The following is a 22,374-nucleotide window of genomic DNA, read 5'->3' as shown; positions in this document are numbered from 1 at the left end:
ACTAATTTTTAAATGTTTGGGGCCTGTATAATTAAAAAAAAAATTTTTTTTGGAAATGTGCCTCACAAAGGCTGCATTTATTTGATAAAAAAATACAGTAAAAATAAAAATATTTAGAAATGTTGTTACTCCAGTTCACTCTTCTTACAATGTTGTTTCTCCAGTCATACTCTACTCACATAATTCTTCAGCAATCATTCTTATATGCAGATTTGGTGCTCAAGAGACATTGCTTATTATTATGTTAAAAAAAGTTGTGCAGTTTAATAGTTTTGTGAAAACATGATACCTTTTTTTTCCAAGATTTGTGATGAATAGAAAGCTCAAAAGAACATGATAAATGTCTTTGGTCTCACTTTTGATCAATTTAATTTCAATTTTTTTTTTTTTTTTAAATCTGACCCCAAACTTTTGATCAGAATTGTAAATATTTCTAGAAAATGAGATCATTAATACACCTTTAACTTTGTTTTGTTTTGCTTGTAGCACACCTGATCCCACAAAGCACTATTACGTTGCTCAGTGCGTACTAATCCTCTTTAAAACCACGTCATGAGATCAGGTTAGACTGATGATTCAGACAGACATTCTTTTGTGAGGTGATTTGGCAGAATATCTGATAGATGAGATGCTATTCGACATAAGTTACTTACGTAGAAGTCTTCAGGTATCTCCCAGTTTTAAAGCGCGTGAAGTTTTATGTACGTTGATGGCAGTTCAGTAGAGCAATTTTTCCAGTGCATTACATCAACAGCTGTATGACAAACTAGAGAAGAATTTACAGCACACAGCTGTTTAATACTTAAAGATCACGGGAGTGAAAGAGAATCATAGAGGTGTTACCAGCCGCAGCCTGGCATTCACTGCTACAATGTTATATATGTAATGAGAGATTATTACAAAACAGCACTTTGTGAAAAATGACCAATTTGATGCAAGTTCTGGTCTTCATGCAGGTCTTACAAAGTTCAGAACTCCAGTTCACCTTAAGATATCTTGTGTAACATTGTGTGCAGTTCTTTTCAAGATATGCTTCTTAAAATAAATAATGGTTCGTAGGCACTTTTAGTCGGTAAAAAAACAGAACATGAACTTGGTCCTCCTTTTTTACTTTGGAAATAATCTGAAGCAACTGTGAATGACTTCTTTGTTAGTCATCTGCTTTTTCATGTGATGTCCTGAACTTGGGGTAGTTTTTATGTGAAGGCAAGAATCATTCTTTTTTTTTTTTTTTTTTTTTGCTCATTCTTAAGGTTAGGAACTTGAACAAACAAACTGTAATTTGTGTGCAACTCGTCCTGCATGTTTATGCTAGGAATCTAAATGAGCCATAAATGGATGTGAATAGATTTTTGACCCTTGTGTAAAAGTAGTATATGATAGCGGTGAGTTATTAAATTATTAATTTGAGTGATGACATCAGTATCACTTTAACATTTAAAGAATGCCAAATTACAACAGTCCTTGTCAAACTGTTACTTTTTAGTTACATTTTTTACTGCATAAAAAAGGTACATTTCAGACAACATTCATCTTGAAAACAAGGGTAACTGGTAGGGTAACTACTAGAGTTACGAATCCCTCAAATAAGAAAGCAAATCAATGTATCTATTTCAATTATCTTCAGATGTAATGCAAAAAACAAGAAGGGGGAGGAAGTCACAGAACCATCACATATGCGTATATAACAAACATTCTTAGAACCAAAATGTAGGCTATTTGGTTCAATAGGGGTTATACATTTAGTCCATTTCAACCAGTAATCAACAAATTTATCTCTCTGAAAGTTCACATAAAATGTAATCTTCTCCATGGTAAATATATTTTTTAAAACTTCAATCCAATCCTGTATTGGCGAATTAGGTCTACCAACATCTAGTTATAGCTTTTTATTTTTGTTTATTTTTGCTAAGTATTCTGTATTTGCTCCTACTTCCTCATGAGACCATTGAAACATTGCCAAGATAAAGTCATTACTTATCATTGGTTAGTGACTTGTCAAAGTCTGCCTAATCAAGAATGTCTCGAGCAGCATTAGTTGGAAAGAACGGCCTAATTGGTGGGCGTCCTGGTATTACTGTATTAAAATATTCAAGCAGGTGCATACAGGAGAATCGTCTTGTTGATGTGGCTGGTTTTCCAAGAATTCTTCATCTGAAAAGACTACGTTGAAACTTGAAAGTGACGTTTTGCAAGTACATCGCTGAGTAAACCACAGAAAGGGTGCACATGCCAGAAGCAACTCTTATTTGTTGCAAAAGGGTGCTTGATCACCCCAATATATCCAGTGATTCATCCATCAAAAATCAGTTAATAGAAAGTGATGCATTCATCTTTGTCGCAAAATGAGGGTGTGGTGGTATTTAAAAGGAATGCTTTTGTATTATACTGTACTAGTTTTTTTTTTAAAGTTTTTTTTTAGATTCATATTATTCGAAATTACTTTAAAAATGTCATACTTGCATACACCCCTTTTTAGATATATGTGTAATTTGTGATTCATTGTGAAATTTTTGTTGGGCATAAAGTAAAAAATGCCTTGAAAATAAATAATAAAAATAAAAATATATGCCTCTAACAAAGTTCTGTCATGAAACTCTAGATGGCGCAGGCTAATAGAGTAGCACCTCAATGCAGTACATGAGATCCAGGGGGCGGAGTTGGATCCAGATATAAGGGGTGGAGATTGGTAGGTTTTGGGGTGGGATTAAGGGGTGGAGATGGGTAAGTTTAGGGGTGGGTTTAGGGATCAGGGGGTGGAGATGGGTAGGTTTAGGAATATGTAAGGTGGGAGGAGTTGGATCTGGATCCAGCTCCTCCCCCTGTATTTTGTGTTCTGCAGTGAGGACCATCTCGGCTAATAGGTCCTAACTCAACCTGCTCGTAATCACATCGTTATCTATAGGGCGCAGCTGATTGGTTCCTGCTGTATCAGTAGCCAATGAGCTTGTGTGCTCAACCTTCAAATACATGGGTAGCGTTTCTCTCAGGGGGCTAATGTTTCATAAAAAACTGAAGCTTCCCTGGGCGCCGCCATTGATTAGCAGACCCTCACCTGCTGTTAGCATTCCATTGACTCCCATTCATTTTGGCGTCACTTTGACAGCGAATAACTTTACATCTGAGGCGTTTAAAGACTCCATTTGTCCATTATTTATTTCTAAAGAAACACGGAAATGTATAAAAGGCTCCATTACCTTGTATCTTACGTTATGGCCCCGTAGAACCAGTTTTTGTAAAAATAGGCTAACGATTGTGTCATAACCAAGCGACTCTCTGTCGCACAGTAGAGAAATTACCGTATGGACAAGAGGAGAAGCTCACGGGCAATCGGGGGGACGTGGAGGCAAAATGACAAAATAATTAATCAGAATACTTAGCAAAAGTTTCTCCTACTCACGCTCTCCATCTCTGCAAGTTTCGGAAGGGAATGATTCAGATTTCTCTTGCCACAGCTACTAGAAGACAGACAGGTTGCTGACATCACATCTACGTCGTCAAGCTCAGTTTGAGTCTGCGCAGTACGCTCAGCCATCAGGAAGTGAGTGCTTCTAATTGACTTCACTTTTGTCCGTTGAATCCAATGGGGTCGCTGTGTCCATTTCTTTTACTGTCTATGGTTTGCCTAAGCAGTGCAGCGCGTTTCAGAAACCCTCCACCTTCCTCAGCTCCACCTGTATAGATCTGCTACGGGTAATTCATGGACGCTATATTGTACAGCAGCGGCATGTCTTATTTGCTCACAGCAGCGTGTTGTGTATGTATTGGCAGTTGCAAGTCCCGTACACAGCAGCAGCATAGCAGATCTATTCCGCCAAGACCAAACATATCAACATTGTCAAATCCATTACCATGCCAACACTCTGAGAGTTGTCATGACAGAAATATATTTTAAAACTTCTGAAAATAATGATTAAGTTGTGTATGCTCACTTGTATTCAAAATGTTATTATTTTTTATTTGATAGTTACATCACATTAGCCAAAATTTTTCAATTTTGTTCAATTTTTCAATTTCAATCAAGTGCATTTTAAAGTAGATTTTAAGAGACTTTTCTTTTTCTCTATCTTGGACATATATATATTTTTTTACTTTGACCTCGTCTCTTTCTATATGTTGTAATTGTCTCCATGGCTTGTAGATGGCCTTGGATAAGATGTAATGAGTAACAACAAGAAGGAAAGGCAAATCTGACTCAGACAGTGACTCGTGGGAGACACTTTTTTTTTTTTTTTTTTTTTACCCAAAGTCATCAGCATGAATATTAACACACTGATCACTGACTGACTCTGGCTAATATGATTAGTGCAATTATCAATGAGGTGAGCAAAATAACCTGTTGGGTTATGTTTACATTTGATGTATTAATGAATAATTTACAGTTTGTCATATTAAAATGCTGGAGAGAGACTTTATAATAGAGGAACATGCAATTGTGGTGATTTCATAGTGTGTCACCTTGAACAAGTGGTTAAATATTGCCCATAGCCTTTAAATAATTTTGGTATTTAAAACATAGTTTTAACATAGTTAGAAAACATAGTTAGCAGAGGCTGAGGGCTCGGAGGCGGACTCGTCCATCACCCAAGCTGAAGTCACCGAGGTAGTCAAGAAACTCCTCGGTGGCAAGGCACCGGGGGTGGATGAGATCCGCCCTGAGTACCTCAAGTCTCTGGATGTTGTGGGGCTGTCTTGGCTGACACGCCTCTGCAGCATCGCGTGGCGGTCGGGGACAGTGCCTTTGGACTGGCAGACCGGGGTGGTGGTCCCTCTTTTCAAGAAGGGGGACCGGAGGGTGTGCTCCAACTATAGGGGGATCACACTTCTCAGCCTCCCTGGGAAAGTCTATGCCAGGGTACTGGAGAGGAGAATCCGGCCGATAGTAGAACCTCGGATTCAGGAGGAACAGTGTGGTTTTCGTCCCGGTCGTGGAACACTGGACCAGCTCTATACCCTCTACAGGGTGCTGGAGGGCTCATGGGAGTTTGCCCAACCAATCCACATGTGCTTTGTGGATTTGGAGAAGGCATTCGACTGTGCCCCTTGCGGCATCTTGTGGAGGGTGCTCTGGGAGTATGGGGTTCGGGGCCCTTTGCTAAGGGCTATCCGGTCCCTGTACGACCGGAGCAGGAGCTTGGTTCGCATTGCCGGCAGTAAGTCAGACTTGTTCCCGGTGCATGTTGGACTCCGGCAGGGCTGCCCTTTGTCGCCGGTTCTGTTCATAATTTTTATGGACAGAATTTCTAGGCGCAGCCAGGGGCCGGAGGGGGTCGGGTTTGGGGACCACACGATTTCATCTCTGCTCTTTGCGGATGATGTTGTCGTGCTGGCCTCATCAAACCAGGACCTCCAGCATGGATCGGTGCAGCTTCTGCAGTAATGCGGTCCCTGTACCGGTCTGTCGTGGTGAAGAAGGAGCTGAGCCGCAAGGCGAAGCTCTCGATTTACCGGTCAATCTACGTTCCTACTCTCACCTATGGTCATGAGCTGTGGGTCATGACCGAAAGGACAAGATCCCGGATACAAGCGGCCGAAATGAGCTTTCTCCGCAGGGTGGCTGGGCGATCCCTTAGAGATAGGGTGAGAAGCTCGGTCACTCGGGAGGAGCTCAGAGTAGAGCCGCTGCTCCTCCACATCGAGAGGGGTCAGTTGAGGTGGCTCGGGCATCTTTTCCAGATGCCTCCTGGACGCCTTCCCGGGAAGGTGTTCCGGGCATGTCCCACCGGGAGGAGACCCCGGGGAAGACCTAGGACACGCTGGAGAGACTATGTCTCCCGGCTGGCCTGGGAACGCCTCGGTGCCCCCCCCGGAAGAGCTGGAGGAAGTGTCTAGGGAGAGGGAAGTCTGGGCATCCCTGCTTAGACTGCTGCCCCCGCGACCCGGTCCCGGATAAGCGGTAGAAGATGGATGGATGGATGGATGGATAAAACATAGTTTAGGTTCATATAGTTACAGATGCCATAAGAAGAGTCGTTTTACATAGTAGAATTGAAAGCATTCAGGAAGATGCAAAACATCCTACAAATTTGGTCTATAGACATTTGACGTTTCAGAATGTTGGAATGTGAAGCCGAGGAAGATAAATTATCTATCTTCTAATGTTTCTTTTACAGTGAATAACCCTATTCCTGCTAACCTAAAGTCTGAGGCCAAGAAGGCTGGCAAGATCCTTAGAGAGTTCACGGAAATATCCAACAGAATGGGGCCTGACAAACTTATTCCAGGTAACTGTTGTGCTGCTGTCATAAACCAATTAGAAAACAATGGGGAAACATTTATCTTTTAGTGATGGGGATTCATTAAATTAATCAAATTCAATTGATCCCTTTTTTGAATTGATTAAAATCTGACAACATAAGGATCAGTATCATATTTGTACCAAATTTTGATTTTGGAAAACCTTGTGAAAAAGCACTGCAAGATCCATTAAAAAGAGTTGGTCATTTTTTTAAATTGATTTATAATGAATTGAATTGCAAATGAATTGCAAATGTTGGGTTTAGGGCAATTTAATGTACAAATTATTACATTCATTATTTAAAAAAAACATTAATTAGTTGAATCACTCCTTCCGACCTATATGGAACAATTATCAATCAAAAACATTAATTTAACACCTTGCAAAACTGATTATGATTATCAAATTAATTTGATCGTTTGACGGCCCTAACTATATTGACTGAATTTCTCAGTTTTCTTTTTTTATTTACACAATACAGTGGACCCACAAAGTATTTGGACCTGTAGAAGAAATTGAATATGTTCTAAATGTTTGCATTTTGTTATATTCATAGAATCTTAGACAACATGATGGTACTTAGGTCAATGTAATAAAATGCTCGAGGATTGCATGTGGATGTCCCATGATTTTCTGCTACATTGATAGAACAATGAACTGTTATTCTATAGAGAACGGAGGATGCAGCAATGTGTTAGTTATGGGACATGTTGTTCAGAGACTATAACGAAGAAAGGATGCCCTCCCTTCTTTGTCACACTCTACAGCCACTCTGTATGACTGTATGATTGCTGACCTTTCCTTGCAAGGGAATAAATAATCTTTAAAGACAATTGGCACATGTTTGTCTCTTATTCAGTGATTTAAAATTGTTTGCCACTACAGACCCTTACAGTAATAACACTTAAAAATGTCAATGCATTAAATAAGAAAATATCAAACCAAGTGGTTTCTGCATACAAATGAGTAAGTTCCCTCAAATTTCATACAGGCGTAGTTCATCATATTGGCTATGGACATGCTCTTCATTTCATGCTCATCGTCTGTTTTACTTTAAACTTAAAGGGATAGATCACCCAAAAATAAAAAACACGTCATTAATTGCTCACCCTCAAGACCTTCGTTTATCTTCGGAACATAAAATGAAGATCTTATCATTGATGAAATCTGAGAGCTTTCTGTACTCTCCATTGACAGTCAACGCAAAAGTTCATAAAGAGATCGTAAAACTAAGCCATATGCATTGAGTAATTTAGTCAAAATTTTCTGAAGAGACATGATCGCTTTATATGATGAACAGATCCGATATGGTAAACAGAAGCTTATGCATGTTCGCTTGACATACGAGAACCAATGAGGTTCATTCTCGTGTTATGCAGCACATTTGAACTTCAGCAAGAACCAATGAGGCTTGTTCTCGCGCGTCAAGCAGGTTCGGTTGAGCTGTTTATGTTTGCTGATCAATGTTTAAATGCGAATAAAAGAATAAATTGAATCTGTTCATCATATAAAGCGATCGAGTCTTTTCTGAAAATCTGAACTAAAACGCTCAATATGGAATAGTTTTACGATCTCTTTATGAACTTTTTGAAGCGTCAAAGTTGCGTGGACTGTCAATGGAGAGTAGTACTTAGTCTTACCATAGTGAATCAGGGTAAGACAAACACTTTTTGGTAGGATTGATGATGTATTGGCTCAATACTTAAATTTAAGTAATTTTGAACAAAAAAGTTACATAGTGTACTTTTTAAAATGATGTTGTGCCAAAATAAATGCCACTTTGATATGTATATGCATTGACATTCATACATTTTTATTTGTGTCAAAATACTTGTTGAAGCCACGGTTCCTTGTGCTTTAAGAGCGCAGGCTAATCCTGATGCAGTAATAGCACACATGCCAGACATGTAAGTGCTATTAACAGCCCAAAGTTAGCATTTCTGTTGACTGATGTCATTTGTGTACAAGACTAGCAGTCTTTCTGCCGGTCCATTGCCAAGTATCTGTTCATGCATGTCTTCAGAAAGTGACATGAATGCAGTTCACTCAGTAACTTCACCATATCTGTGCAACCTGTGCAAAAACACAATGCACCAATCAACTCTGCCTACCTGTTTCATCTTGCATTTGCACTTTTTTGTGTGTCTTGTGTCTAGATTCAGAACAGTTTTGCCTGCACAAGTCCAATTGTAATATCTCCTATTCATTTACTTCTATCTTTTCCACAACCTGACACCAGCTCATGTCATTGCCAAGGCTCAGGGACTGGCCATCCTGTCAGTCTTCAAAGCAGGTTTCATGATCACTGCGAGGGGCGGCAGTGGGATAGTGATCGCAAGACTCGCTGATGGAAGTAAGTAGGTTTTACTGACGACCATTCTGACATTTATTCTGAGTGTAAAATATATTTACACGTAGGCCTATATTTGCTTGGTGAGGTCAGGAGATTATATAGTTTGTGACATACTGTAGAGTACATGTTCAGATAAACTCTAAATCACAACTATTACGACAAAATAGACCAATTTGTGAAAATGGGGTTGGTGTAATTGATGTCTGGCAGCTGCCTTATAGCAACATTCGAAACTGAATAAACAAACATTTAGAGCTTCATTGACTTTAGTGTTTTTCTTGTTTTTACTCATTTAATTTTACATTGTAATGTTCAGAGACAATACAAGTTCAGATTTTTTTTTTTTTTTTTTGAGGATTGTAGTAATCATTATTTAAACTTTGGTAATAGCTATTATAATGGACAAAGGGTCCCACGTTTGGGCACACTATATATTTTAATCAAAAAAAAAAGTTGAAGAATGGCCATATTGGGAACTTTGTTTGTTAAAGTGACATGTATCAAGATTTAATCTGTTTAAAAAGTCCCAAATTAAGTTTTTTGTTTTTATTGTTAAATTGTGTAATTGTTTTCTGCATTCTGTTATGAAGGATGGTCTGCTCCTTCAGCAATTGGCATTGCTGGACTCGGTGGAGGATTTGAAATTGGTCTGGAGGTAAGTTTTTATTTGACACCAGACTCTCTAAAAGAACAACCAATTTCTTTAATTCAGGTACAAATCATGTTTTTGGCTAAATTGTCTAAAAATAAACAAAAAAGCTGTGAGAAGGTCATTTTTTCATTACTTTAAAAGTCCTCTTGGGTTCTTTAGTAGAACATCTGTGATTTAATTTTTTTTTTTAACCAATTGAAAATGAATGATCATAAAAAACATCTAAAGTTAGGTGCTGACAGGACTAAAGCTTATAGCATGGTAAGCACCTTAGTAGTAGATACTAAAAGTTTCAGTCTCACAGATTTTGAGTCAGTAAAGTGTTCAAGAACAGTTGTGCAACATGTTTATTCATGTATTAGATGAACATCTTGGACTACACTATGCTGTATGCCTATGGATTATGCTCTTTATGCAGACACTATAGGTTCCTCATCAGGGTATAATTTGTAAATTACTTCTCATGCAATGTCATGCAAAAAATATGTTTTCTTTCCATCGAGAATGTCTGAGTCATGCATAGACAAGAATATCAAGACATTAAAATATTTGCCCTGTCTGACTTGGCTGTCTTGTTTTGTATTTCTTTTTCTTCCCATCATCCATCATCTGTCAGTCATTTAGAATATTTTATTGTGAATAATCTTATAGGTTAGTTTTAATTATGAAGAAAACAAATTAATTTTCTTAAGTGAAAAGAAAACTAATTGATAGACCTTTGTGTGATAATTAACGTTAACAACAATAACAAAATGATAATACAAATAAAACATAGCCACACTTTATGGACTTAATCTTGTAAAAAAAAAAAAAAGTTTTGCAAATGACTTTACTTTCGTCCAACATATCACCTGAGTTTGATATATAATTAAATGACCTGTATGGATAATAGATTTCACTATCATTTACTAATAATAAACAGGTGCTCCCCAAAATAATTGTGTTTTCTTTTTGATTTGAATTATAGACACATTAACAGTAGGTTTTCCCTGAATCTTGCAAGGTAAAAGCATGACCCATTATGAATTATTCATTACGACCTTTTCCCTAAACCAGATGTCAGCCTTTTGTCAGGAGCTATTATTAGCTCAAGTGCTGGCTTCATCATTTTTCAAAGCATAAAGTGGATCCTCATATCTCTGGCACAGGAAATCACTGTGCATGTGGCATGTGCCCAGCGAGGTCATTTGTCAGCATCAGGCAGAAGCTGCACTTTGTTTCAGCTGACCTTGGATTGCAGCTCGGATGAGTCATTTGTGTACCGAGCGCCTGTGCATCTTGACACTTTTGATTAATTTCTGGAGTAGCCTTCAGGCGCTGTGGTTAGCACTGCGGTCTCTGTCTCACAGTATGTAGCAACACACCTGATAAGTAGCAAGGGAGTACAGGAAATATCGATTTTATCTTTAGGCATTAAAACCAGAGCATGTCTGAAACCGGTCCAAATCTTTCGACACCAACTAGCATTTAAAAAAGCTTAAAAACTACTGCTGAATATAGAGCAACTTTTTAATGTTTTGCTGGTGACAGATGCACAGTAGTTGGCGGAGTGCTTGTCAGAGTGATGTATAGCTAGATTGTGCATGATGGTCACACTTGCCTACTAACTAACATCACATGGTCTGGTGCTTAAAAAAACCTGAGCTGATTTTAATAAATGGAGAGAGAAAATCATGTTGTCAGTTGTGGGATTAGAATAGGCAGTTCTGAGTGATGAAATGTGTTTTAGGGCTGGTAGTATGAGAATCTGCTATATTGTGAGATTCTGCTATATCAACAGCACATCTGTGGCACGATTTAACAAAATTCTACAAGCAGAAATCACTACAGAGTTGATTAAATTATTTGATTATAATGACAGTCATTTAGTTTTTATATATATTCAGGTAAAGGCACACAGTATCTGATTTTTTTTCTAATTCATAATGTATAAAGTTAAAATAAAATAGAAATAAAATAAAAAAGCAGAAAAATTAAATTAAATTAAAAATTAAATTAAATTAAATTAACTTTCTTTGAAATTACATCCCCTGGTCAACTTTCAGTACAAGTAAAATTCTTATTGACTTATCATTTTTGGTTTAAAATTTAAAATGTATAAAGTTAAAATTATATAAAAATTATATAATCGTGATTAATCGCATCCAAAATAAAAGTTTGTGTTTACATAATATATGTGTGTGTATGGAGTATAATTATTTTCTATATATAAATACACACACATGCATATATATATTTAAGAAAAATGTGTTATTTATATATAAAATATTTATATATAATATAAATTATATATAATATAAATATATATACACAGTATATACATGCAAATATTTCATAAATATATACATGCATGTGTGTGTATTTATATATAGAAAATAATTATACACCGTACACACACATATATTATGTAAAAACAAACTTTTATTTTGGATGCGATTAATCGCGATTAATCGTTTGACAGCCCTAGTTAATTTATAATTGTTTTTGTTTTATTATTCTACAAGCAGAAAACACTACAAAATTGATTAAATTATTTTATTATAATGACAGTAATTTAGTTTTTATTTATATATATAAGTAAAGGCACAATGTATAAATGTTTTTGGTTTAAAATACAAAATGTATAAAGTGAATTATAATAAATTATAGTAAATTATTATAGCTTTACTATATCTACACCATAGATGTGTCATATAAAATGAAAATAAAAAAACTGAAAAATTAAATTAAAACTTTCTTTGAAATGACATCCCTTGGTCACCATTCACATTCATTATAAGTCAAATTCTTATTGACTTATCATTCTTATACTCATTTTTATTAAATTAAATTAAAAATACTTTTTTGATTTTAAACCATTCATCAAATGCTTCACATAAAACATGACACATGTCCTCTTTTTTTTCATCTCCAGTCATCAGATTTTGTCATCATATTGAACCAGAGGAGAGCTGTGGATGCTTTTAGTAAAGGAGGGAATCTTACACTTGGAGGAAACTGCACTGTGGCTGTTGGGCCTCTTGGCAGGTATGTGTGTTGATTTTACAGTGTAATACCCCATTCTGTTGCCAGGGGTCAGAATAATGCAGAGGCAAGGTATGGAGCAAATGTCCACCGTTAAGCATCAGTGTTGTAATTTGACATGACACTTTTATTACTAAAGTGTTTTTTATCTGGATGCATCTGAAAAATCAAAGGTTATGGCTTAAGGAAGAAAGATTTGATTTATGTAAAGAAATTGATATTATGATTGTTTTATGTTAATGAAAGTGCTGCCAAAGCAATGTGGACAGGGATGAGAAAAGAATTGTGCAGTCCTTGAGCGTTTGTGAGTTGCATTGTGTTCCATTTGTTTGTAAATCGAGCATTGAAGTCCATTTGCTTGGAGCAAGTTTTTAAAGTGTTTATATAAGCGATGGAGGGCTTTGACAGCATTTCTCTGAAGGGATAAATTAGCTGTAATATTTTTGATTTAGTGCATTTACGGATAGCAATGAAAGGAAAGCTCTTGCTCTTACGGAAAATTTCAAATAAAATCAACAGAATATAAAAGCCATCTATATCTTTATCACTTCACAAGGGACTAATTTTCTCTAATGATATGTTTATACAAAAAAATTTATACAGTTGTGAGCTGCCAGCTTAAGCTATCACCTGCAACACAGTCATTCATAATTTGACAAGCATGAGCCTGTGTGGAAAATACTGTGAGAATTATAGATAATGAAGGGTGTCCATACTGTACTTTAAGAGCCATTCAGAAGTGCTAGTTTAAATTACAGCTGCATTATTCTCCGGTGAATCGGTAATTTTACCTTTATTGACGGATTCTGCTGTGTTTGTGCTTGTTTGGAAAGTCCTTTTTTATTCTCACTGCTTTAATTGTTGTTTATGGATCTCGCCAGAATAGAGCTGCAAGCAGTATTACACTGAATGGTTGCCTGCTGCACTACAGTATAGCTTTGAAAACTAGGCCTTAAGATTCCACTTAATGTGGATGTGTTTGATTGTTTTTGGTTTGGATTAGATCAGGTTTGGATTTGGTTTGGCAGCAGTGACTGCAGGGTGTATGTGCTCTTTTGAAATGAGTTATTCTTGGAATAGAACCTTCTTACCACCTACTAGGATATATTTTATATAAATGTCACATCTCATTCTTTTAATAAAATCAAGGTTTGCATCAAAATCAAGGTCGCTTTAGTTGGTGGACAATGAAACAGATATTTTATAAAGGGGTAATATAAGAAAGACAATGTTTTAAATAAAAATTACTGTATTTTTCAGAGCTGAAAATCATCTTATTGTTCTGCAAGATTAGTTTGTTGAAAGCTAGTTTAGCCATTCCAAAAACTTTAATGTCGAATCCTTATAGTAGGGCTGGCCGATATGACCAACATCTTATATCACAATATGAGTAATTTATTTCATGATGGCAATATATTTCAAACTAAATATATTATTTAACTTAAAATAAGTTTAAAAACATAAAAACATGTTAAGTGTAAAAGAAAAACAGACCCTATTAAGACATGATCGTATCCCTGAATCTGCATTACTCTCAACAAATCCCAGTGATTATTACCCTTAGTGTAGTTTCATCCTCCCATTCGATTCCACTATTATCCTTGACTGTGTAGTGTTTATTCCTTGCATATAAACAAGTCTGACTAAGCATATTTGACAGGAATTTGGAGGCAGATGTGGCGTTTCGCAGTACAGCGGCTGTCTACTCGTACTGCAAATCTCGTGGCCTTTACGCTGGAGTGTCTCTCGTCGGCTCTTACCTCATTGAGCGCAAAGAAACCAACCGAAAGTAAGCACATGTCATTGGTTAAAGAGTGTAAATGTTGAAATAAAGCCCTCAGGCTCTGATGTTACCTCACATTTTGACCTACTTTGTGTTTTCATTGTCATACTGTAGTTTCAATATCTTATGTGTTCCTTACTTTTGAATAGGTTCTATGGCCAAGACATTCGTGCGTCTGCTATTCTCAATGGAGATGTGGAACCCCCACCTGAAGCATTTGATTTGTACACCATTTTGCAGGACTACACAGAGAAATACACCACCGACTGGCAGAACAAACACATGTCAGCTTCAAGCAAGGTTACTTTGTGCACTACTGCCTCATGTTGGCCCCAAACTAAAGCTGGCCGAGCTTCAAGCTACTCATAATTTTAAAGTAGTTTAAGTACAATCCTGCTACTCTTTTGAAAAAGTAGTTCGCTAGACTATATGTATATATGTAATATATGTAAATATAAAATAATGTAAAATATATAGCTTTCTGGTGATTTTTGAGACTCTGAGAGTTTTGAATGGATGAACAAGCAGGGTGATAGCATCAAACTTGAACGGATACATTAATAAATAAATAAATAGTGATGGAGTAGCATTTCACTAAATATTTCACTGTCACTAAATATGTTAAATGCAGGACAGGGACTCTGAACTGTGAATTGGTTGTGAATCGTTTGTTATTATTTAATTTGATCATTTACATGAACTGTGTCTGAACAAACTGATTTACTAGAGTGAATCAGACTAGATGAATCACAAGAATAACTGTAGATTTAGTCACAAAAAAATCCCCATGTCTTTTCTTTAAGAATCATAGTGTGCAGCAATATAGCTAGGAATTTAATGAAAAACATGTTGAAATAGTCTTACAGGATTGATACACTTCTCATTTGTATCACCAGATTAGCAACAAAATAAATATTCCTCACCCGTTCAGCTACTCTTTAGCTCTGTTTAAATTGCCCGTGTGATTTGTCTTTGCATGCTGAAACATCACATTAATTTGACTGACAACATCACTCATTTAAAGGGTTAAGTAACTTTAATCTCTCTTACTTGATGGGATTTAAAGTCGCACTATTTTCCACTGACTCGAGTTTTTTTTTTTTTTTTTTTTTTTGACAAATGAACAATTTTTTTGGCTCATTTTGTTCATTTGAGTCATGCACACAGGAACCCCTCTAGTTCAACCCCTTTAACAATAGAGTACAGACTTTTTTCACAAGTATGCAGTTCTGTGAGTTTGGAATGAAGAAATGAAGAAATTACACCTACATAAAGCATGAGAAATATAATCTGCTGACAAATTCTTTCAACACATTAGAAGGTGATTGTGAGCTTCATTTGATGGCTACTATAAATCAGACTTCTATAAAACACTGTAGATGACAGTAATATAGGCTTTCCACTTGGCACTTCATTTTGGTCACTGGGGTTATGTGGGGAAAAAACAGTGGTCTTATGAAATCAGGTCTAAACAATTCCCTGTCATAGTAATGAGTATGTTATTTAGTTTTATAAGTTGGAATGAAGCAAAATCAATAGGTCTGTGAATAGCACAATAGTATTACACTATTAGAAATACAGTGAATATTCAGTTGCTTGTATACTTTAATCCAATTAATATTTATGGTGCGAACTGTCCTTGCATACTGATTCAAATTCACACAAAAAAGTTGTTCAGTTGTCCTTTTTTAAAGACTTGAACTAATTGATTATTTTATGGCTTCAGTGCCAGTCTCTGTTTATCAAGTTCACTGGGTGAGAGACAAGCCTGTTGATGTATATTCGGGTGTCTCTGTTTTCACAGATGAGTTCAGCACCATCTAGACCAAGGCCTCCCACACAGAGAGCTGCCTCCTCTTACACACCCAGGACTCAAGGTAAAACCCCGAGTGACCTCTCAGATCCGCACGCATTTCATCTTTCAGAGTAGAAATATGGTGACTGACTGAACTCGCATAGGTCTAAAAAACTTTTTTCATATATTTTCTGGGGTTGTTGTAAAATTAGAAGGAAGTTGCCATCTCCTTGCCTCTGATTCTGGGTGACTCTTTTATTGTTATGTTGATTAAAAACTATATTTATAACTATACATTATAAAATTATAAATTATATTTTCACAGCTCCTGCATTTGTGAAGCCAGTTCTTTATCCGAGCTTAGACAGCTGGGATGCTGAAAGCTCAGGTGAGTGCTTTTATTTTATTTTATTTTATTTTATTTTATTTTATATTTGTAATATATTTTATTTTGAGGACTATGTTAGTGCCTAAGAAAATATAATTCAAAAGGTTTTGTGTATTTCTGTTAACACAAGCTTCTCACACAGATCATAAAACCACGAGGAGTGTTTTTCCCTACTTAAGTAAAATTATGCTTATTGTTAAAACAAACACTTCACACCTGTGACTATGGTAATAAACTGACAGAAGAGGATTTGACTGTGTGTTTTGTAGCCCACCCTGCTTGTTCAAGCATATTATCAAGCAGAATATCCGAACAAAAGGGATTATTCCTTCTGTATATGATGAGGTTAATCAGATCAATCTTTTTAAAACAACAAGAATGTGAGAGTAAAGATGACAATGTGGTCATGCATTTCATTTGACACTGATAAATTATAAAGTGGATTAAAACCACTAGATTAGCAACGGCTAATTAAATTGCAGAAATGCACGAGAAGAAACACCCAGTGCTGTGTGAGATCCTTTCATTAATCAGCTCAGCCTATGGAGGATGATTTGTGTTGTCGTCAATTCAACTCCACTAACATTCTCATTTATTTTCATTAGGTTCCTAAAGGCCCGTGTTTAAATTTGAATTATAGGGATTAGATTAAAAAAACGCGACGGAGTGGCTTTGCCTGCCCCGTTTAGAAGAAAACCACTCAGACTGGCTGGGAAGATATCGAAAGAAGCCATGAACTGTAGACTGGCTGTTTTCCCATCTTCCTTTATTCAGGAAGGGCCTCAGTGCTCTTTGCCATGACACAAGTCAGCTACACAGCAAACGCATTCTTTCCCACAGTGAGATGACATTTTTATCCATGAGGGGAGATATTTTAATAATAAGATGATGTGTGTGGATTCAGGACTGGTGGATTTTGTCACATACAGCATCAAAACATTTGGCTGCCTCCCTGTCCTTTAAATAGGACAAACTTGGAGGAGATGCCGCCCTAAATCACCATAAGTCCTTAAGGCTACTTTATTGCTAACAGTACATTTTATTCCCAACAAAACGGCAGACGAGTACTCGTGCCAATCTTTAGTACACAAGTATAAAAGACAGCAATGATTGATTATGAAAACATTATAATGCTAACATTTACACAGTGATTTTAAGTCCAAGACAGCCAACAACAGCACTCAACACTCAAGGGAGATTATAGTGTGTTCTGCTCATAAAGGACATCTGAAAGGAAGCAAATGCTGCAGTCTTAAGAAAACAGCTAGATGCAACGCACCAGTAACTTGTTTTTTTAAACTATTGATTAAAATAAGTTGCTCATAACCATTCTGAAAAGGCATCTTAAACCAGCTTAAAGTTGGTTTTGTGGTCTTAGTTGGTGTTCCAGCCTTGTCAGCATGGTCTGTTTGCTGGTTTTAGAGGGTCACTTTTCAGTTGATCAGGCCAGATAAAACCATCTTAAACAAACATAGTCTAAAGGCTGGAATACACTATGTGACTTTTGCTCTAATTTACAATCTTTACAAGTCAGACACTAGTTGCCGAAAGTCAGAGTCGGCAGATTTTGGGCATTGGGAGTTGACAGATTTCACAGAAAATCATGTAGTGTAGCACTTTGATTTCATCCAGTCAGGATATCAAACATGTTTGATATTTTGAGCTGATTTTAGAGTATATATTGTGGTAAAGTATCAAATCTTTGGTTGTAGCTCTGAATATTCAGATTCTTTGTTGGCAAGAACTGAAATATACTAGTGTTTCTGTCCATCGTGAGCATAGCAAGCTGGAGGGAAAACAGCTTTTGTACCTGTATGTGATTGTTACTGTTCTGTCCTCTTTAAGTCCTTCATGGTCAGAAGAAACAAGAGTGCCATCAGAACGTTGCACATCTATTAGAAGTGCATGTCGAGAGGTTGTGTTTTCTTTTGGTGTCTCTAACTTGCGCAACTGCAGTTCATTCAATGTGAGCGAATTACGTAACGAGAGAGGGCCTGATCAAGCGTGCTAAGGCTAATATAAACTAAAGACGCATTCTGGTCGTAGATGAATGACGTTGGGGTTTGTTGTCCCAGGTAAAGTTGTTCTTGAACGCATGGATGCCAACAGTCAAACATATCTGCTTTGCCACAAAAAAAAAAAGTTGGCTGTACATTTGCATTCCTTCTAATTACATAAATGAGTGATACTTTATTCACTTACACAATAATTTAGACAATAATTCCTTGTTGAAGTGCACACAAGTCGACTCATTGAAAATTTCTAAAATTAGATTGAAAGAACTAAATTAATACGTGCATTTTAGTATTACCTCCACTTCTATCACACATACATCAGCCTGAGAATGATTAGCTGACATCCCTCATTTCCTGTGTTTACTCTTTTAATTAATTTAGGTGCTATTATGGTGCATTTGTTCGGTTATTTTTAACTCTGTTGATTCAGATCTGTAATTGATTGAAATGTGCACGTGCCTCAGCATGATCCAGACAGTTAGAGACTGCTGTAGACAAGGTTTCATTGTTCGCATCTCCTTCAGGTGGGAATAGGAGTCCAATTCCCTGCTGTGATGTTTAATTACCGGATTTTGTTAAATTGCATGTTAATATTCTGCTGGTTGATAACAGTCATTCTAAATCAACACATACCTGGCATCCTAAATCATGATTTCGATTGTCAACTACATAAGACACTAAACCATCAGCCAACAGCAATCCTTTGGCCAGAGGAGGATCATGTGTAAGCGAGCCAGATGAGTTGTACAAGGAACAGAGACTGTTAGCCAACAACTTGATGTGTCTTTCAACAGCCAGTTGTCATTGCTTAATTCAGGATAAGTAGACAGGTACACCTGTTGTATGTCAAAGCACGGCATTGGATGACTTCATCAAAATCAGGACAACAGATGTCTCCTGTTTATTTTGCTAACTTTTATTTTTCTACAGCAAAACCGTACAGAACAATACAAATGCAGAGCGTAAAGAGCGTTTTATTATGGATCAACTGTGTCGGTTAAAGTGAACTGTCACCAAACGAAATTCAAAAATAGTGATTGTTTTTAAATAGTTTCCCAAATCTTCCTGCTCTCTACTATTGGTCAAACAAACATATCCCCTCCCCTAAACTTCTGCGATTGGTTGAGCCAGTGTTGCTTACTTTTGAAATTGCCTCAGAGGCTCAGTGTTTTCACTTTTCAGTGGATCATTATCATTTACACAGCCTCATATCTTCTTGTGTGTTCCACAGAAGAAAGAAAGTCATAAAGATTTGATTATGATTTTATTTTTCTGTGAAACACCAGATATATATAAATATTTTAAAACTGTCCATAGAATAAGTGTCATTGGGGTCCATTGTTGTTTTGGACCCCATTGACTTTCATTGTATGAACTGTGTTCCACAGCAGAAAAAAATTAAACATGTTTCAGACATCTCACCTCTTCCGGGAGTCTCCCACATGGTAGGACGCTACTTCCTGTAAATGAGTTTTTGGAATGTTTAAAAAGACACTTTTGGGTGAACTATCCCATTAAACTTAACATTGGGAAAAACACTTTTAATGAAATGGTTTGGAGGGAATGACTTTTGATTTTATATGTGTTCTGTCCACTTTTATAGAAGTTGCAGATGTGTTACTAGAAAGACTTCATCATGATATGATAAAACTGACTACAGTCAGTTTGAAGATGAGTCAAAGAGATACTCATCTCTATTGTTACAAGCTGAAAAAAGGTCTCTGGGTGTGTGTTGACATTGCCTGTTATTTTACTGGCAGACATTTCTCTCCCCCTAATTATCATGATATCATTTGTGAAAAATGAGACCGGGAAAACTCTCACTCCTCACCGTTTCATTAACACTCCTTGCCCTCCAGATCATTAAAGCTATAAATAATACAGTCATTTAGATGGATCCCTGGCCTTAGGAAAAGGTGGTTAGAGAGCCACCCTGATTTCTAAAGAATCTTTTGTCTAAAAAGGGATAATGTTTTATGAGCTTTTGATTTGTTGATTGTAATGGCACGTTGAGCAGCTGTTATACGGGTTTCTCTGAATAATCCTGCTTTTCTTTTTCCTTTGGAATGAGAAGTGAATCCAGGTTGTCAATTGTTAATTAGCTCTTTTGCATTCCACCATAAGGTGCCAGCGATTATCTATGGTTACATCAATTGGATTTGGTCACCGTGTACCTGATTGGGCTTAGCCCACGCACCAATCTGAGATTTAGCAGTGGAGAGGAGAAATGGTAGGCCCTCTTCCCTGTCATGAGCTGTCACTTTTTCAGATATTGTGTGTGCAAGTAGAAAACCGCATAGCTCAAATGTCACCACTCTGCCAAAATACACATCCCTTCCAGATCTGAAGAAACTCTGGATTGTATTGCTGTCTTACGCCCGGCTTGTCATGTCTTGCTCTTGTGGTAGTGGGAATGAACATTATGTCGAATGGATGCAGTTATTTTAGGATACAAGTCAAAAGCGTTTAGTGTGAAAAATGGCTCGACTGAAGCTTTTGGCTATGCCTTAGGTTTATTTGGAGTCAGGAGATTTCAGAGCAGGTGCCAACAGTGTGAAATCACATTCCAACTCTGTCTGATTCCCTGCTCCTCTCTTATGTCTTCACTCCTGAAAACTCCCCGCCACCAGTTTTCCCCCATTCTCCGGGTTCATACTCCAGTTCGCATCCTTTGGTGACACTTGATGCATGTTGGATGCCAATGAAAAAGAGTCTAAAACCACATTGGAAATCTGGGATTCAAAATTTGTTTTGAAAATGAAAATAAGGCAGGAAGTTTTAGTTAATTCAAAAGTTTTAACCAATAAAGAGGTGTAAAGAGTACCTGAAAACCATACTTGAGTAAAAGATACCTTACAGCGAAAATGACCATTTCATGACCAAGTCACAAGTCACCAATTCCAATACGACGAGTAAAAGTCTCAAAGTATCTGATTTTAAGTAACAGTACTTAAGTATTTTACTTGTACTGAATGTGGGCTCAAAGATGCCCAAGTCCTCAACACCTAAGATACATCTCTCTTATAGCAGAAATAAACTGCTGCAGAAAAAGTTAGGTGCCATGCAAAATGTAATGGATAATTGCATTTCTCATCAGAAATGTATTGGAGTAGAGTGTACACTTATTCAAAAATGTAGTCAAAAGTTGCTAATATCTTTGATGCTATATAAACAATAAAACTACAAAGTAGCCAAAAAGATACTTAAGTAACTAATTACATTTACTCAGATACTTTAGACCACTGGTTATGACATAAAATAAAGGAAACATAGTTGTGATGTAATGGATATAGCGACAGATATTTATTTTCTACATCAGAGGGAAACGGATTATCGTAAAGAATAAAAAATGTATTGTGAAACACCAAATATACAGACCCTTTCCAAAAAATTAGAATATCATGAAAAAGTTTATTTATTTCCATAATTCCATTCAAAACGTTAAACTTCCATAGATTATAGATTCAGGGCCCACAACTTAAACGACTTCAAGTATTTAGTTGTTTATTTGTACATAATTTGGGCTTCCAGCTCATAAAACCCACGAAAACAGGATTTCAAAAAATTAGAATATTACATTAAATCACTCAGTAATTACACAGTGATACCATGGTCATTGAACCAGGTTTTGGTTATTTTGGCAGTGTGGGCAGGTGCAAATCCTGCTGGAAAATGAAGGAAGCATGAAGTGCTCTGAAAATGTCCTGGTAGACGGCTGCGTTGACTCTGGATTTAATAAAGCACAGTGGACCAAAGTCCTCTTTTCTGATGAGAGCAAATTTTGCATCTCATTTGGAAACCAAGGTCTCAGAGTCTGGAGGAAGAATGGAGAGGCACACAATCCAAGATGCTTGAAGTCCAGTGTGAAGTTTCCACAGTCTGTGTTGGTTTGGGGAGCCATGTCATCGGCTGGTGTTGGTCCACTGTGCTGTCCACTCAACGCAGCCGTCTACCAGGACATTTCCAGAGCACTTCATGCTTCCTTCAGCAGACAAGCTTTATGGAGATGCTGACTTCATTTTCCAGCAGGATTTGCACCTGCCCACACTGCCAAAAGAACCAAAACCTGGTTCAGTGACCATGGTATCACTGTGTAATTACTGAGTGATTTCATGTAATATTCAAA

The 22,374-nt window shown here is 36.9% G+C and overlaps 1 protein-coding gene across 2 annotated transcripts in view; it reads left to right on the top strand.

The window, feature by feature from the left end:
• sh3yl1 (SH3 and SYLF domain containing 1) overlaps positions 1 to 22,374 on the top strand; it is a 29,559-nt gene that overhangs the window by 2,987 nt on the left and 4,198 nt on the right. Inside the window, exons 2-9 of one of the 2 annotated variants that reach the window (XM_079854080.1) lie at positions 6,114 to 6,224; positions 8,478 to 8,591; positions 9,182 to 9,246; positions 12,158 to 12,270; positions 13,928 to 14,056; positions 14,200 to 14,350; positions 15,855 to 15,927; positions 16,171 to 16,233. In XM_079854080.1, the coding sequence (XP_079710206.1) occupies positions 6,114 to 6,224; positions 8,478 to 8,591; positions 9,182 to 9,246; positions 12,158 to 12,270; positions 13,928 to 14,056; positions 14,200 to 14,350; positions 15,855 to 15,927; positions 16,171 to 16,233 (819 nt within the window). The remainder of the gene's footprint in view (positions 1 to 6,113; positions 6,225 to 8,477; positions 8,592 to 9,181; positions 9,247 to 12,157; positions 12,271 to 13,927; positions 14,057 to 14,199; positions 14,351 to 15,854; positions 15,928 to 16,170; positions 16,234 to 22,374) is intronic. The other variant, XM_079854081.1, reaches the window with a different exon arrangement.

This window comes from Squalius cephalus, assembly GCF_949319135.1.
Source record: "Squalius cephalus genome assembly, chromosome: 20".
In the NCBI taxonomy this organism is placed as follows: Eukaryota; Metazoa; Chordata; class Actinopteri; order Cypriniformes; family Leuciscidae; genus Squalius; species Squalius cephalus.
Note: the sequence above shows the minus strand (reverse complement) of the source record. Positions and strands in the feature narration are given on the sequence as shown.